This window comes from Notolepis coatsorum (assembly GCF_963971535.1).
Source record: "Notolepis coatsorum genome assembly, chromosome: 13".
Lineage (NCBI taxonomy): Eukaryota > Metazoa > Chordata > Actinopteri > Aulopiformes > Paralepididae > Notolepis > Notolepis coatsorum.
In genome coordinates this window covers 8,383,373-8,402,127 of record NC_140177.1, presented here as the reverse complement: position 1 = coordinate 8,402,127, position 18,755 = coordinate 8,383,373, and the positions used below count along the sequence as shown (strand labels likewise).

At 45.4% G+C, this 18,755-nt stretch overlaps 1 protein-coding gene across 1 annotated transcript in view; it reads left to right on the top strand.

Moving 5' to 3' along the window:
- pdk4 (pyruvate dehydrogenase kinase, isozyme 4) overlaps positions 1-18,500 on the top strand; it is a 46,304-nt gene extending 27,804 nt beyond the window's left edge. The window contains exons 7-11 of the mRNA XM_084326946.1: positions 3,234-3,310; positions 5,653-5,751; positions 10,789-10,902; positions 13,912-14,025; positions 18,016-18,500. Coding sequence (XP_084183072.1) covers positions 3,234-3,310; positions 5,653-5,751; positions 10,789-10,902; positions 13,912-14,025; positions 18,016-18,162 — 551 coding nt within the window. The 3' untranslated portion in view covers positions 18,163-18,500. The remainder of the gene's footprint in view (positions 1-3,233; positions 3,311-5,652; positions 5,752-10,788; positions 10,903-13,911; positions 14,026-18,015) is intronic.
- The last annotated feature ends 255 nt before the right edge of the window (positions 18,501-18,755 follow it).

Below are 18,755 nucleotides of genomic sequence, written 5' to 3'. Positions count from 1 at the left end.
GTAGCCTTCCGGTGCTTCCCCAAGTTCTGCCCCTCGTGCCCGGCTGGACCACGGTGTTTCGGACCAGTCTGCGTCCTTTGAGGACCTAAGATAAGATAAGGTATTCCTTGAATTAGACTAGGATAGTTAGGGCCTATGATCGCACCTGTGACCAGGCACAGACATTAGGTCTTATTGAGGAATCTTCTAATTAGATCATACCTTCCTTCATACCTTCAAAATAAGCCATCACTTGTACAAATCGGGCAGAAAATCTATGTCTTATTAGTAGGGATGTTCGATATTTGCTCTTTTACCGATATCCGATATACTGTACCGATATTGTCCAACTCTTAATTTCCGATACCGATATATGCAGGGTCCCCCCCCCCCCCCCCCCCCAAAACGGAATAATTTCAGGTAATTAACATTACATACCTCTTGTCATGGAATTAACACAACATTATGCATACTTTTGACAATAAATAAAATAAGAATTTGTTCTTACTTGCTTGCCTGGGTAAATAAAGGTTAAATAACTTTGATTTTATTAAAGTTAATTAATTTCCGATATTACATTTGAATGGCAATATCGGCCGATAATATCGGACATCCGTACTTATTAGCCAAGATGATACCACAGTTTGTTATTATGACGTGAGAGTCTGACTTGCGATTGCGATTCAATAATCTTAACAGTATTAGTGCCTTTATTATATATAATATAATATGCCTTATGCGCACCGCCAGCCCGCCTTTATTAAAAACCTGCGACTGAGTCAAGTACGCGGGAGTGAGGCGCAGGGGCGGAAGTGGGAATTATTTTTAAATAAAATACCCGGAAGACTAATGAAAATAAAAATACATTTAATTTTAAACAACTTTATTCTTTCTCTTTGCGGCCCGCTACCAAATGATCCGCGGCCCGGTACCGGTCCGCGACCCGATGGTTGGGCACCTCTGCTATAGAGCCCTCTCTTTATACTCCGTTGTGCGCACGCTTGCAGACTTGCGGAGCGCGGACTGGAGTAGATGCCTTATTCTGTGCACACTGCCAGCCAGAGATATACACTTTCAAAAGATAATCTCCCGATTAAGATACAATTGAACACAAACGGTTCCAAAGATATGAATGTTTCTCTGCATAATTTTCACACCACCAACAAAGTATGTTGTCTCGGAATGGATTTTGGTGCCAGTTGTTATTTCTGTGCATCTCGTCTCAGACACCTGAGACAGAAAGTACTTAGCCACTCCCCTCAGACACCTGAGACAGACAGTACTTAGCCACTCCCCTCAGACACCTGAGACAGACAGTACTGAGCCACTCCCCTCAGACACCTGAGACAGACAGTACTTAGCCACTCCCCTCAGACACCTGAGACAGACAGTACTGAGCCACTCCCCTCAGACACCTGAGACAGACAGTACTTAGCCACTCCCCTCAGACACCTGAGACAGACAGTACTTAGCCACTCCCCTCAGACACCTGAGACAGAAAGTACTTGGCCACTCCCCTCAGACACCTGAGACAGACGGTACTGAGCCACTCCCCTCAGACACCTGAGACAGAAAGTACTTAGCCACTCCCCTCAGACACCTGAGACAGACAGTGCTTAGCCACTCCCCTCAGACACCTGTGACAGAAAGTGCTTAGCCACTCCCCTCAGACACCTGTGACAGAAAGTGCTTAGCCACTCCCCTCAGACACCTGAGACAGACAGTACTGAGCCACTCCCCTCAGACACCTGAGACAGACAGTACTTAGCCACTCCCCTCAGGCACCTGAGACAGAAAGTACTTAGCCACTCCCCTCAGACACCTGAGACAGACAGTACTTAGCCACTCCCCTCAGACACCTGAGACAGACAGTACTTAGCCACTCCCCTCAGACACCTGAGACAGAAAGTACTTAGCCACTCCCCTCAGACACCTGAGACAGAAAGTACTGAGCCACTCCCCTCAGACACCTGAGACAGAAAGTACTTAGCCACTCCCCTCAGACACCTGAGACAGAAAGTACTTAGCCACTCCCCTCAGACACCTGAGACAGAAAGTACTTAGCCACTCCCCTCAGACACCTGAGACAGAAAGTACTTAGCCACTCCCCTCAGACACCTGAGACAGAAAGTGCTTAGCCACTCCCCTCAGACACCTGAGACAGAAAGTACTTAGCCACTCCCCTCAGACACCTGAGACAGACAGTACTTAGCCACTCCCCTCAGACACCTGAGACAGAAAGTACTTAGCCACTCCCCTCAGACACCTGAGACAGAAAGTACTTAGCCACTCCCCTCAGACACCTGTGACAGAAAGTACTTAGCCACTCCCCTCAGACACCTGAGACAGAAAGTGCTTAGCCACTCCCCTCAGACACCTGAGACAGAAAGTGTTTAGCCACTCCCCTCCGACACCTGAGACAGACAGTACTTAGCCACTCCCCTCAGACACCTGAGACAGAAAGTACTTAGCCACTCCCCTCAGACACCTGAGACAGACAGTACTTAGCCACTCCCCTCTGACACCTGTGACAGAAAGTCCTTAGCCACTCCCCTCAGACACCTGAGACAGAAAGCAGTCTATAGTAACACTCGTGTTCAACACTATTTGATGAACAACACCACTGAGCCTTAGAGATGTACCTTCCTGCTGACTTGTTGTTCACACTTTGTAAGTCGCTTTGGATAAATGACTGAATGTAAATATGAAGTGCTAAAAGGCAGTAGGTTACATGACGGCACAGCGCGAGAGAAAGGACCTCGGCCTGTGAATAATACAGTTTGCAAAGTTACCGTTACAGCATGTAGTTATTTACAGTATGTGTACCGTAGTTACTATTAAATCCAGATTAGGTTGAATTCCTATTCCGGTATTTTCTGCCAGAGAAAGTCTCGGCGCCGCCGGCCACCATGTAATCCGACCGGGGCGGTTAGGAGGAGCAGTGGAATTAATCAAACTGACGGGTGAAGTCGTGGTGTAACTTCCCCTGTTTGGTTTGGCACGGCGTCTTATCGCTCTCTCTCTCTCTCTCTCTAAGCATCGCTTACTGAAGAGCTCTGGTCTGTTGTCTGTCCTCCCGGCAGAGTCAGACGTTTTCCAGAAGACATCTTCCAACCAACATCCAACATTTACTCTCTGGTTTACAACCAGCGAGGAAAAACCTTAGCTTTTATTTTGTGTGTGGTGTGTGTTGTGTTTGTTTGACTTTCCTTCCTCCCCCCCCCAAGTGATGTGAATTATGGGATGTTTTCCAGCTAAAAACCCAGACCAGCCGCTCCACATCGTGTACGTGCCGTCTCACCTCTACCACATGCTGTTCGAGCTGTTCAAGGTACGGTACGCCGAGAAGCCCACACCATGACACCATGACACCATGACACGCCACAAACACAGAACACAAACACGGCGCCGCGCACGCACAGCGTTTTTCCGGCCTTGTCTTGTCTCGTCTCGTCTGGGCGTGACGCGGGGGGCGTAGCGCTGCACACGGTACTACCTGCCTCCACTGTAACTCGGATAGATATACAGCAGTTGAAAAAACAAAGAAATTCCAGGCATTCTTCATATATAAAAAAATTAAAAAGCTTTAATAAATCGCTTAGATCATTATTAGAAAAAAAAGAAAAAAAAACATGTTTCGGCCTTCGTTCATGCCCTGAAGAAGGCTGATGTTCTAATATGAACTAAGTGATTTATTAAAACTTTGGAACTGGGGCGGCTAAGTGGCGCAGTGGGCAAGGCGCTCGCCACTAACGCAGGAGATGCTGGGTTCGAGCCCAGCTCTCGGCGTTGCTACCGGCTTGGCCGGTCGTTCATACTAATACAATTGGCAAGTGTTAGAGGGTGGGAAAGCCGGTGGGTGGGGATCGGACGTTGTGGACAGCGACTCCTACAGGTCGGTTGGTGCGCCTGTACAGCAGAATCAGGAAGTATCGGGGCAGCGTGAGCCTCCCCACGCGTTACTCCTCGCCACTGAGAGATCGCGCTGTTCAGGTGAAAAGATGCGACGGCTGCCTCCTCGTGTACCGGAGGGGACACGTGATGCAAGGCTTCTATCCTCACTGCAGCCGACCAGTGGGAGGCATGGCCTAGCAACGTTCGAGACAGGGGAGGGGAGAATTGAAGGGAGAATTGGCGAGGCGAAATTGGGATGGGAGAAAAATAAGGAGAAAAAGTGGATACAAAAAAAAAAGAGTGCCTGGAACTTCTTAGTTTTTTTCAACTGGCTCCCCTTCATCCAAAGAGCCCCTTCTGTGACTCAGCAGATAGACAGCAGTGTTTCCTGCACACAGCTCTACCTGCTCCACTGTGACTCAGCAGATAGACAGCAGTGTTTCCTGCACACAGCTCCACCTGCTCCACTGTGACTCAGCAGATAGACAGCAGTGTTTCCTGCACACAGCTCTACCTGCTCCACTGTGACTCAGCAGATAGACAGCAGTGTTTCCTGCACACAGCACTACCTGCTCCACTGTGACTCAGCAGATATACAGCAGTGTTTCCTGCACACAGCTCTACCTGCTCCACTGTGACTCAGCAGATAGACAGCAGTGTTTCCTGCACACAGCTCTACCTGCTCCACTGTGACTCAGCAGATAGACAGCAGTGTTTCCTGCACACAGCACTACCTGCTCCACTGTGACTCAGCAGATATACAGCAGTGTTTCCTGGCCTCCTGCACACAGCTCCACCTGCTCCACTGTGACTCAGCAGATAGACAGCAGTGTTTCCTGGCCTGCACACAGCTCCACCTGCTCCACTGTGACTCAGCAGATATACAGCAGTGTTTCCTGGCCTGCACACAGCACTACCTGCTCCACTGTGACTCAGCAGATATACAGCAGTGTTTCCTGGCCTGCACACAGCACTACCTGCTCCACTGTGACTCAGCAGATATACAGCAGCAGGGTCTGTGTTATGAAAGAACAGTGTTGTTTACTTCACAGCTGTGCGCTGCCTGTTCCATTTTCTACGTTTAGTTTTGTATATTCTTTGTAAAAATTTATATATATATATATATATTTTTTTTTTTGATAAAATCTTTTTTATTTCGTTTTTCAAACATGAAACAAAACATCTCACAACACAATAATAATAACGATACACAAAAAGACATCCCAAAACATTAACTTAACACAACAATGACTAGACAATAAATGAGACGGACCGTACAGTTAACATCCCAAGCCCCCTCAAATGTATATATTTGTATATTTTGTATAGTGTTTGTTCTTTATTCTGATTTGATTTGACGAAACAAAAGCAAAACATAACTCGATTGACATGTTCAAAAAGGAGTAGTAAGAAGTATACACTTATTTAATCCTACCCCTTTTCCACGACTCAAATGAGTGTACTAATTTAGAACCTTACAAAACAAATATATATATGCACACAAAAAAATGTACATATTATTTATTCTTTTAACTTTTTCTTTTTTTACTGTATGAAGCACAATCTCAGGGGGCTTGTACAGAACCAAGCATTTCACTGTAATGTATACATGTAGCTTATACTGACAAATACAACTAAACTTGTGTGTGGTGTGTGGTGTTGTGTGTCATGTTGTTGTGTTGTTGTGTGTGGTGTCATGTTGTGTGTCATGTTGTCATGTTGTTGTTGTGTTGTTGTGTTGTGTGTCATGTTGTTGTGTTGTTGTGTGTCTCCTGACAGAACGCCATGCGGGCCACGGTGGAGACCCACGAGTCGTGCCTGACGCTGCCCCCCGTCAAGGTGCGCGTGTCTCTGGGCCTGGAGGACCTCACCATCAAGGTACCTTCTGACCTCTGACCTCTGACCCCGTTCTGCCTCTCTGAGACTGTATGAACATTTACATTTGATTGGTTCCTGTGTTATGTGTTATTTAGTTATTAGTTGGGGTGGGTGGGGGAAGAAATAGCAAAATAATAAATTTTGTCTGGACAATTATTATCAGGAATAATAACATGCAGCACAGTTCAAACATACATGCGACAGAAGGCCTAATGTACGTACAGCACGACACATCCACCATGTGTACACATTTAACAAGCGTGAATTCACAATAGCTGCAACCTTTTTTGCAATAGGCCACTCTCATTGCCACACCCCCTTCACACACACACACACAGAGACACACACACACACACACACACACACACACACACACTTGACCTCCACGCCCGGTGTCAGCCTCCCAGGGTGAACCCTGCGGCTGCTGGAGGGTGGGGGACATTTTTGTGGACCAACCGACCAATCAAGTGACCTATAGAATTTTTTTTTTTTTTTTTTTTGGAGAAATGGAGCCTACCGGTCACGCGTGTATTTTTAGCAGCAGAGAAACGGCACGAGATATAAAGGAGTTCTTCTTCCAATCCGTTGCACTTAGACCCCCCCGGTAGCCTGAACCCCGTGGCTGGTGTTCCGTCTGGAGGACTCGTTTGAGAGAGTGTAGATAATAACCTCCACAACAACACTGACCGTACTGTACTGTACTTACTGTACACAGGGATGGAAACGCAGCTTCTCGTGTCACCGTCCGTCGTGGATCAGTGAGCGTTAGGATCCAACAACAGGTTGGTTGTTTTGACCATAACAAGCCCCTTTTCAGCTTCTCCATTCCAGTCAACCCTTTATTTACACTCGGGGGAAAAAAGGCGGTGAGATTGACGGGGCATAATAAGAACAGATAAAAAGAAACATAGAAATAAAGATAAGGAACAAAAGAACAATCGGCTTTTAGACGATTAGACGTGGACTGTTGGGCTGACTCTCTCCGGGCTCAGAGACCTGACGCATGAGGCGGGCATCTGGGCGCGTCAGGCGGGGTCCATAGTGCCAGGCGGGGTCCATAGTGCCAGTCGAGCAACATTGTAATATATGGCGGTGATTTCCAGAGCAATGGCCTTAAGGCTTAACCCTCCAAATAGCATAATTACAAACATGAGTCAACAGGGGATTTTCATTCAAGCTGCACAATAAATGATACAGTTGTCAGACCACTTCAAACTACCGCTTCAAACACATAATTCACTATGATTGTCATCATCACTGTCCCAGCATTCAGGCTCTTGAGTCCTTTTCATTTATATGATCTGGAGCATCCTCAACATCCACAACAAGTTCCAATGCTTGTTGAACATTATACCTCTTTGTATTTAAAAAAAACATTTTTATCCACTTTTTCTCCTTCTGTTTTTCTCCCGTCCCAATTTAGTCGTGCCAATTCCCCCCTCCCCTTCCTGGTCGTTGCTCGCATGTGCCCCCCACTGGTCGGTCTAGGGAGGGTTGATAGATACTATCGCATGTCCCCTCCGATACATGCGGCGTCAGCCAGCCACTTCTTTTCACCTGCCAGCGCGGACTCTCATTGGTGAGGTGTAACGTGTGGGAGGCTCACACTGCCCTCGACATCTCCTGTCCTTGCTGTGCAGGCGCCCTGACCGACCTGTAGGAGTCACTGTTTACAACACCCCCACCGGCTTCCCTCCCGCTGACTCTGCCAATTGAGTCAGTATGACGGCCGGCCCAAGCCGGAGGCACCGCTGACAGCCGGATTCGATACCAGTGTCTCTCGCGTTGGTGACCAGCGCTTAGTCCACTGCGCCACCCAGCCGCCCCACCTCTTTGTATTTTTGTCATTTTATTATAAAACCAGGGACAAGCGCCTCTCTCTATCCTCTGTTACGCACACTAGAGTATAGAAAGACTATAGGAATTTACCATTGGTTCTCCCAGCCCATGTGACAATTTCTAGTATTTCCATTCGCTATAGAGAGAACATCATCTCCAGATTCAGATACAATTTAAAGCAAGTCTTGATCACAAACAGTTCCAAAGATATTTATATAGTCTCGCGTGGGAGCGACACTCGGCTCGAGAGGCGGCTGGGTGGCGCAGCGGTCTAAGCGCTCGTCACCAACGCATGAGACACCGGAATCGAATCCGGCTGTCAGCGTTGCCTCCGGCTTGGGCCGGCCGTCATACTGACTCAATTGGCAGAGTCTGCGCAGCAAGGACAGGAGATGTCGAGGGCAGTGTGAGCCTCCCACACGTTACACCTCCTCGCCAATGAGAGTCCGCGCTGGCAGGTGAAAAGAAGTGGCTGGCTGACTCCGCATGTATCGGAGGGGACATGCGATAGATTCTTCAACCCTCCCTACGACCGACCAGTGGGGGGCACATGCGAGCAACGATCAAGACAGGGGAGGGGGGAATTGGCACGACTAAATTGGGATGGGAGAAAAACAGAAAAGTTAGTTGACATGTTCAAAAAAGGAGTAGAGGGAAGCTAAGCTTATCGATCCCTACCCCCTTACGTTTACATTTATTTTCCTCCATTAATTTGACTTGATATAACATCATTTAGTATAATGCATTATATAATATACATTTGACTATAGTACAAAAAAAGAAACTTGAGTCGCTTGACAGCAGTAAATACAATACAACACTACATACTGTAACACAATATATGTATATTTCTCATCAAGCCAAATGCCAAGATGTTTGTATCCTGTAACTCTTTCTATGTCAGACCGGTTCACAGTCAATAATATGCAAATCATTTGATATATTATGCTGATCATCTTGTGCTTCCAGGCAATAAGGAGGCGCTGCCAGTGTGCGGCTTTTGTCTTTCTGCGTCTTCCTGTAAGCAGCACTGTATCTGAAAAGAGAGTCTATACATTTTATTAATACATTTAGAATGAGAAAAGCCAGGCGCTGCTCATTTGCCTGCTGAGATGTCTTTGCTACAGCAGAAGAAGAAAGACCTACTGAAGCGGTTCTGTGTTCTGTCTGGTAGATGTATCATTTGTCTGGTTTGGGGATATTCACACGGACAAAGTCTCAAATATCTTCGCCCCAAAGATGCGACCGAATGTAAAAAAGTAGACGACAGCAAAACCAGGCGTGGAGAAGGATAAGGTGGATGACATAACATATCCTATCGGAGACCAGTTAACCCATTATGTCAATGTGAAATTATTATTATTATTTAACGTGGAATAATAATGAGCGAGCAGAATCCTTTCAAATATTTTTACTGTATACTGTGCATGGGTCCAAAGAAGGTCCCATAGAACCATTGGTGCAGACGATTGACCCATCTCAAACCCCACCCTATTTTCTTGATCCTCCAATCGCAACTGTTGCTTTCCTCGGACAAACTTGTTTTAGAGGAAAGCAACCGTTGTGATTGGAGGATGCAGTGTGGGGCTCCGCCCGTCGGGGAGCGTTGCACGCTGATCCATCACCAAGCGGAGATGAAGCAGGTGGAAGGTATACTTACTGCTGTCCATTGGTTTGTTTTTAATCACAACCTATAGCTCAGGTAGTCGTGCGTTTGCAGAAACGGCAGCTTCGCTACGGATGGTGACGTAACCGCCGGTTCCACGGGTTCATCGCCTCCAAACGTTTGTCAGAATGAGTCTTCTCGTCACCTCTTCTGAACGATCGTTGCATTTATATAGCGCGTTTCTAGATGCTCAGAACGCTTGAGCTACTACTTAAGCTTAAGCTATTACTTAAGCACTCAAAGCGCTTAAGTAGTACAAAGCACTTAACGTAAAGTAGTACAAACATGTCATCAAGAGACAAATCCTGCCCCATAGACATAGAATAATGGAACAAGTCCTAGGACACTGACAGTAACCATGGTGATTTAACTAGGACAGTATGACAGTAACCATGGTGATTTAACTAGGACAATATGACAGTAACCATGGTCTGGAGACATTCACAGTAAACTCCAACCCACACGTCGCACCAAAACAAAAGTAAACACAGGGTCTCTTGGACGGCATTACAGAGTATACCTGTAACTGTCCAGAGGCCCATTGCAACATGTACACTCTGTTACAGGGTGGTGGATGTTGTAAACTCTGTTACAGGGTGGTGGATGTATGACCCGCTCTGTTACAGGGTGGTGGATGTTGTAAACTCTGTTACAGGGTGGTGGATGTTGTAAACTCTGTTACAGGGTGGTGGATGTATGACCCGCTCTGTTACAGGGTGGTGGATGTATGACCCGCTCTGTTACAGGGTGGTGGATGTTGTAAACTCTGTTACAGGGTGGTGGATGTTGTAAACTCTGTTACAGGGTGGTGGATGTATGACCCGCTCTGTTACAGGGTGGTGGATGTTGTAAACTCTGTTACAGGGTGGTGGATGTTGTAAACTCTGTTACAGGGTGGTGGATGTATGACCCGCTCTGTTACAGGGTGGTGGATGTTGTAAACTCTGTTACAGGGTGGTGGATGTTGTAAACTCTGTTACAGGGTGGTGGATGTTGTAAACTCTGTTACAGGGTGGTGGATGTTGTAAACTCTGTTACAGGGTGGTGGATGTTGTAAACTCTGTTACAGGGTGGTGGATGTATGACCCACTCTGTTACAGGGTGGTGGATGTTGTAAACTCTGTTACAGGGTGGTGGATGTATGACCCGCTCTGTTACAGGGTGGTGGATGTTGTAAACTATGTTACAGGGTGGTGGATGTTGTAAACTCTGTTACAGGGTGGTGGATGTTGTAAACTCTGTTACAGGGTGGTGGATGTATGACCCACTCTGTTACAGGATGATGGATGTTGTAAACTCTGTTACAGGGTGGTGGATGTATGACCCGCTCTGTTACAGGGTGGTGGATGTATGACCCACTCTGTTACAGGATGATGGATGTTGTAAACTCTGTTACAGGGTGGTGGATGTATGACCCACTCTGTTACAGGATGATGGATGTTGTAAACTCTGTTACAGGGTGGTGGATGTATGACCCGCTCTGTTACAGGGTGGTGGATGTGTGACCCGCTGTGTCTCTCTCTGTGTTGTAGATGTCGGACACGGGGGGCGGAGTCCCGCTCAGGAAGATCGAGCGTCTGTTCAGCTACATGTACTCCACCGCGCCCAGCCCCGTCCTGATGGACAACTCTCGCAACGCTCCTCTGGTGAGACCCCCCCCCCACACAGCTGACCCCCCCCTCCCGCACAGCTGACCCCCCCCCCCCCCCCCCCCGCGCAGCCTGTAACCACCAGGACAGCTGGGCCTTCTGAATTTTAGAATTCCAATACCTTGGAACTAAAGAGAGATACGACGCCCTCTCTCCTTGACCTTTCGTAGACATTAATTTGTTATGTTAGTTGACTCAGAACAGAACAGGGTGCATCTGCATTTTTTGCTCTGATGCCCCTCGAGCTCATGGGATGTCCTCCCAGCAGTCTCCAACCATTGTCAATCAAGTTGTACATGTTTTTAGTTTTTGAAGTATCTTTTCCTTTTTGTTGATTGTTGATTAATTTTTTTATTTATTTTTAATTTTTTTATCTTGCAAACTTTAACGTTTTTTTCTTTTCTGGATCGGTTTTTGTTGATTTTTGATCGTTGATTTATTTTTTTGTTTGTTATATTTTGAAAACTTGAACTTTTTTTAATTTGTTTTTTTAATTAGGGGTAGGTTGCTCTATAAGCCTTCGGCTTCAAACCTATCCTTTTCATTTGTTTATTTGTGAAAATGTTCGAAACATTTTTTGTTTGTTTATTTATTTGTAAACATTCGAAATAAAATAATTCATTCATTCATTCCCCCTTTTCTTTTTCCGTTTTTCTCCCCTCCCAATGTTAGTCGTTATGCCAATTCCCAATCCACTTCCTGGTCGTTGCGCACTCTACCCCCTACCGTCGGTCTGGGAGGGCGGAGACTATCACATGCTTCCTCCGACACATGTGTAGCCAGCCCACCGCTTCTTTTCACCTGGCAGCGCGGACTCTCACTGGGAGAGTGTAACGTGTGGAAGGATCACACTACCTCCCTCCAGATCCTTCCCTCGCTGTGCAGGCGCCCCGACCGAACTGTAGGGGTCGCTGTTTACAACGACCAGGACCCACCCACCGGCTTCTCTCCCGCTGACTCTGCCAATCGAGCCAGTATGACGGAGGAGGCAACGCTGACAGCTGGATTCGATACCAGTGTCTCTCGCGTTGCTGACGAGCGCTTAGTCCGCTGCGCCACCCAGCCGCCGAAGTTGTACATGTTTTAATTGATTTCTTATCCTTGCTTTAAATAAAGGTTTGAAATAAAATAAAATATGTAGACATCTGCAATGTTAGATTTTCTAAATTAACACGCAGGAAAAAAGTTAGAGGCTGTTTAACCCCTTAACCGCTGTTTTGTTTAATTCGAGTTGCAGAATCTTTGTGTCTATAATTACCAATACAAAGAAACCTTTTTTACTTTAACTCTTTCAGTGCCACTCACGAGATTTCTCGTGTTTTTTTATAGGTGGTTGCTAGCCACTCACGAGATTTCTCTGATTTTTTTATTTTTTATTTTTTTGCGATCTGAAAAATTATTGCATCCCCCGAGCCTACCCGAGTATAGCCGAGGGGTCGCCGACGATCACTGTGGAAAAAAGCGCCCCCTGTCGTCTCCCAGATGACATAAGTGATTTTGGAATGGACTCAATGAAAATGAATGGGGAAAAAAATCCGGTACTCCACATTTTCCAGTTCACTGATCCAGCCGGGGTTACCACAGTTCATTCTGGAGCCTCAGATCCCCGCGGATCATAGAGATCTACTGTGTCGCGTTGGATCCATACACTTATCGATTTTTTCGAATGGTGATCAGGAATTGGAATATACCAGTTGGATACCATCTGATGTCAGGTAAGGACTCTGTGTTATCAGTGGTAGGATAATCGGAGTAAGTTTGATGAAGTTATAAGCTGTTTTGTGAAATGTCTTCTTTCGGTTTCACTGTAAAAGTCAGAGAGGAAATCAACGGGCCGATTATCAGTGCGCGGCCGTAATGTGCGTGCGTGCACGTATAATATTGATCATCTAGCGTTTATTTGAAAACGATTCATAAAAATGCCGACGAATATCAACGTTGTGGAATATTCCACTAAAAGACGATTTTCATAGAATGCTCCAGAATGAGCTGTTTTTTATATCAAAACGGGGGCTTTTCTAACTGCTCTGAAATGGAAACGATGCGATAAAAAAACAATCTGTCTTCACAGCACTGACTGGAAAATAGTCTTTGATAATGCGATGGGCAGATTAGACACATAGCCATAATTTAAAACATAGATTAGGCGATATTAACGTTAACATTGGCGCCGATGGTGGCATTCAAGCGGTAAAACGGAAAACCAGGCGTGGCACTGAAAGAGTTAAGTCATTGCTACTGTAGTCCCACAAATATTCCGACCAATAATCCTTGAAAATCTGCAGCGATTGAAATGGAGCTAATAGGATTCTAAAACCACAAATAACCCGAATGAAATACTACGATCCCACAGGCTTTTAGATGAAGCGCCTCTGTGACCTCATTCATTCATTCATACTTAGCCACTCTGCCCCTAGTGGCGTCTTACAGGCATGGCACTGCGTGTGTCTTTGTTTTGCTTATTTTTATTTTTTTATAAACGGTGACGCAGAAAATGTTCAAATGTTCCACAGATTATGATTGAGCCTAGTTATTGTTTTTCACAACTATCTCAGTCAGTGAATTATACCTGAGTTTTGAAAAGAAAAACGCAAAACAATGACTGCATTGTGCCACAAATTCAAAGACTTTAAATTTGAAACATGGCATACCATATACACAATACAGTCTATCCTGTCTTGAACCTGAAATCGCAACGTGAAGTGTGACCTAATTCCACTCGCTGGTAAACGGTCAACTTACACAAGTGAGCATGGTCGTAAAATTAGCTAAATTATACACTGGACTAATAGTCAAGAGAGTCACATTTGCTAAACTGTAACTGCGACTGTATTACAAAACCATTTTGACAGGTTTCCCATTTTCAAAACAAACCTATGATATAATTAGTTCATCCTGTGTTTTATCATTTGTGTGGAAATGTTACGGGGGAACTGTTTACACAGCCAGAGAATTAGGATCTGTGTAATGTTGCTATTTAAATGTTAAATGTTTGTCCCTCTCCAGGCCGGCTTTGGCTACGGCCTGCCCATCTCCCGTCTGTATGCCAAGTACTTCCAGGGCGACCTGCAGCTCTACTCCATGGAGGGCTACGGGACCTCAGCTGTTATATATCTGAAGGTGACAACAACAACAACAACAACAACAACACTGCAACACAGTAGAACCTTCTGAGATAAACAGGGCACATTTCTCAAGACGAATAATTGTAACCGAGTGGATTTGAACCTGGGACCATAGGATCCACCGGCAGCTGCACTAACCAGCTGAGCTAAAGGGTCCGACCCGTCAGCAGGTGCTGGTCGGCTGCGACCGACTCCTCAGTAGTTTACAGTCATCCTCCCCCCGAGAAGTGCATCCTCGTACATTCTTTGGTCCCTGCACACACTCTCCCAGGGTGAAGGCGCCGACATCTCACCCCCATTGCTACGTGAACCTGGCAGTCAAGTTTCAAGTTTCTTTAATAGTTGTCATACAGAAGTACAGAATACTTTTATACAAAATGCTTCTTACTGTTGCGCTCCAGAGACTGTGCAAGACAAGATAAGTATGAAATAAAATAACATAGTAAAATTAGAAGTAAAAAAATGAGGTCACAGTGTTCAGTTTAGACATATGTACAATGTTCGATGCAGAATAGACGTAGTTACCATACAATATACAATACTGTGCAGTGTACTAATATACAATACTATATAGTGCAAGGCAGAAATGGAGAAATGGGACGAGGTGCAATTTAGGTACAATTCACAGTAGGTGTACGAGTTGTAGTGCAAATCCTTTATCAATAAATATAAAGTGTAAAGTGTGTTTGTGTGTTCTAAAGTGTGGAGAGTGGGTGCTGCAGTGTGTTGTTTGTTTGAGTGAGTGTGTGGGTGTGTGTGCTGTGTGCATTTGATGGTTGTTGCATAGTGTTTATTGTTCGTTTAGCAGCCTGATGGCCTGGGGATAGAAGCTTCTTCTGAGTCTTTCTGTGCTCGCCTTAAGACTCCGGTATCGCTTGCCTGACCGCAGCAGTTCAAAGAGGCAGTTGTTCGGGTGGCTCGAGTCCTTTAATAATTCTCTTAGCCTTCCCCTTGCAACGCTTGTTGTAAATGTTCTGGAGGGTGGGAAGCCCCCCTCCAATTGTGCGTTCGGCTGAACGTGTCACTCTTTGTAGTCACAGGGCAGTGAGATCCTACCAGTCACCAATGTAACCCAGTGGGTTTGAACCTTCGACCATAGGATCCACAGGCGGCCGCACTAACCAGCCGAGCTGAAGGGTCAGACCCGTCAGCAGGTGCTGGTTGACTGCGACCAGCTGCTCAGTAGTTTACATAATCCATCAATTGAATTATCCTCAAAAAGCATAAGGATACGATAACACAGATGATACATATCAAAAAGAGTTTGTTCTTAATTGCTTGCCTGGATAAATAAAGGTTAAATAAGAAAATAAAAAGATCTGTATTTCACCCAGCTCTGCGGCTATGAAGGCCCATCTGCCGTGGAGGTTGATATACAAACATGCCATCACTTTGTTGAATGAATGGAGGCATATGTTTAGTAATTAGGCTTAGTTTAATGTCACGCACCACAAATTGCACGACTGACGTCTGCCCTCTCGTGAGTGACGACCCTTCATGTGATCTGTAGTAGAAAGACGGAGTGTTTCTTGTTTCACACTAAGCTGAACCAAGCTGTGCTCCGTTTGCCTCCAGCACAGATGTAGAAGATGTGAGGGTACAGTAGGGGGCGCTATGGCTGAAATATATCACAATACTGCTCTTTGTTTTGACAGTATAACAGTATTTATTTTCTCCAGTACAAATTACAATGTGATTTTATGTTATCATTTTGTAATACAGTTGTCATTGTGCCTTTTTAAAATGGTGTAGTTTAAAAAATCAAATAATAATAAATAATACATTAAAAAAATTATGAATCCACTTTTTTTTTTTAATACTACTGCAAGGATTATTTATTTTGATTAACTTAACAATTACACATATCATTTTATCGTTGATGACAGTACAGTAAAGGTCCATACGTTTGCATGCATCCATGAGGTATGCCTTAAAGCTATGCCATATTAAAGCTGCAATACATATTCACATTTTCAAAACTTCTTATGGCCACCTGCTATCGGAAGGTCTCACTGAGTCATGGTGTCCTACTTGATCAACCCTGCTATTAGAAGGTCTCACTGAGTCATGGTGTCCTACTTGATCAACCCTGCTATTAGAAGGTCTCACTGAGTCATGGTGTCCTACTTGATCAACCCTGCTATCGGAAGGTCTCACTGAGTCATGGTGTCCTACTTGATCAACCCTGCTATTAGAAGGTCTCACTGAGTCATGGTGTCCTACTTGATCAACCCTGCTATCAGAAGGTCTCACTGAGTCATGGTGTCCTACTTGATCAACCCTGCTATTAGAAGGTCTCACTGAGTCATGGTGTCCTACTTGATCAACCCTGCTATTAGAAGGTCTCGCTGAGTCATGGTGTCCTACTTGATCAACCCTGCTATTAGAAGGTCTCACTGAGTCATGGTGTCCTACTTGATCAACCCTGCTATTAGAAGGTCTCGTTGAGTCATGGTGTCCTACTTGATCAACCCTGCTATTAGAAGGTCTCACTGAGTCATGGTGTCCTACTTGATCAACCCTGCTATTAGAAGGTCTCACTGAGTCATGGTGTCCTACTTGATCAACCCTGCTATTAGAAGGTCTCGTTGAGTCATGGTGTCCTACTTGATCAACCCTGCTATTAGAAGGTCTCACTGAGTCATGGTGTCCTACTTGATCAACCCTGCTATTAGAAGGTCTCACTGAGTCATGGTGTCCTACTTGATCAACCCTGCTATTAGAAGGTCTCACTGAGTCATGGTGTCCTACTTGATCAACCCTGCTATCGGAAGGTCTCACTGAGTCATGGTGTCCTACTTGATCAACCCTGCTATTAGAAGGTCTCACTGAGTCATGGTGTCCTACTTGATCAACCCTGCTATTAGAAGGTCTCACTGAGTCATGGTGTCCTACTCAAACAACAATGAGCTACCAGCAGCCAATTTTATAAAAGTATTTATTTCAGTGAATCTCTTAACTCATTGGACGCCACTCACGAATAAAGTCGGGTTTTCTATCGTTATTTCTTTTATTCGATATTCCCATAATCATAATCCATCGAGGGAGCCTGTGTTATCATTGGGAATGAGTCTGAGATCGCAGACGTCCAATACCGCCGCCTGCCGCCTTGCGGCCGGTATTGCACATCCTTGAAACTCTCTGGCTTGGGCTGTACGTCGATCTAAAAAGTCTGGGCCGGGTTTTCCTTGTCGGGCAGGACAAGCGTTTATAATGCATGGATTGAGGAGAATCAAGCACTCCCGGTTCATGTTCTTTGGTGGATTATGTTGGCAACACGATCGACATCAATACTTGGAATGGCAATCAGATAATTGGAATATTCTTTTTGCAGTACATCCTAGTCAAGGTAAGGGCTATATGGTATCAATCTTGCGTTGATCCAAGAATCCATTCACTGCGAGCCGAGCGTATGTGTGTGTGTAACATATTCCGTTGGTGACGATTAAAGCATAGGAAAACGACCCCCCCCCCCCCCACCCTTTCATGCATTCATGATGAAACATAATACCGATAATATAGCGTTGATTTCAGATTGATTGTTGATACAGGCGAGAAACGCCACGGTTTTGAGTGAAATGCCATCTGGCGCTGATTGAGTTAATGACATCGATGTTGTGCTGTCAGAATTGTTTATTTAGAACTTTATTGTTGGTGAAATATTTGCCTACCTTGTTTAACAACCAGGAAATGCCCAAGAGAAAGGTGTGTTTATTGTAGTTGAAATCGACCAATCCATGCACAAAACGTACTTAGACATTGTGCCAGTACGTTTCTACGCGACGACGCTTTCGTTTTGGGGGAAAGGAGTTTACTTGCCCCTTGTTGCCCTCTAGTGGTCAGAAAATAATCATTGCAGCTTTAATATTCAGCAGACCTCCCTGCCCTAATGTGAAGCGATCTGGACCGCGGCTCAGGCCCACGTTTCTGGTGCGAAAAGGATACAGGCGGTAACTCTGAACTCTGTGCTCTGTTTGTCTACTAGGCCTTGTCCTCGGAGTCCGTGGAGAGACTTCCTATCTTCAACAAGTCCGCCTTGAGGCATTACCAGACGGGCATAGAGGCGGACGACTGGTCCATGCCCAGTAAGGGGCCCAAGAACCTGGGAAAGTACGGAGGAAGGACCCACTAACGGGGAAAAGGACTAAGAGAGTTGGCTCCTAAACAACAACAAAAAACACTAGGAATGAATGAAGAAAAGACAGGATGGTTGAAGAAGAAGAGGGGGAGGTAAGATCTATGAAATGAGAGATGGTTAAACGTATATTATAACTGACTGGAGGTATGAAGTACCTTCAGCGAGACGCCAGGCCCTGGGACTTTGTGTCGGCGTGGGACGAGTGGATCCCACTCACACACTGGAGGAGACGTCCGGTGGAATTTTCAGCGGTGAAGTTGCTCATTGATTCTGATCTAGGATCAGATCACCCCACCCAAGAATCTAACCTCGACTGTTTTTTTTTTGCAATAAGGGAAAACTTGCCTTCTGGGCAATTTCACCCCCCCCCCCCCCCCCCCCCCCCCCCCCCAACACGGTGGAAGAGAGGCACGTTTTTGAAAAGCAATTCAAATGTCATTCATTTCAAATCCTTGAATGTTCACAAATGGGTCGTACAATTTGTCACAATCAAACACACCTTGCAGTTATTATTTATTTGAGTCATTTTAACATTTTTTACACTGTGAAAAGAGTCGTAGAAGTTAGCTAGCTGGTTTGTTCTTTAT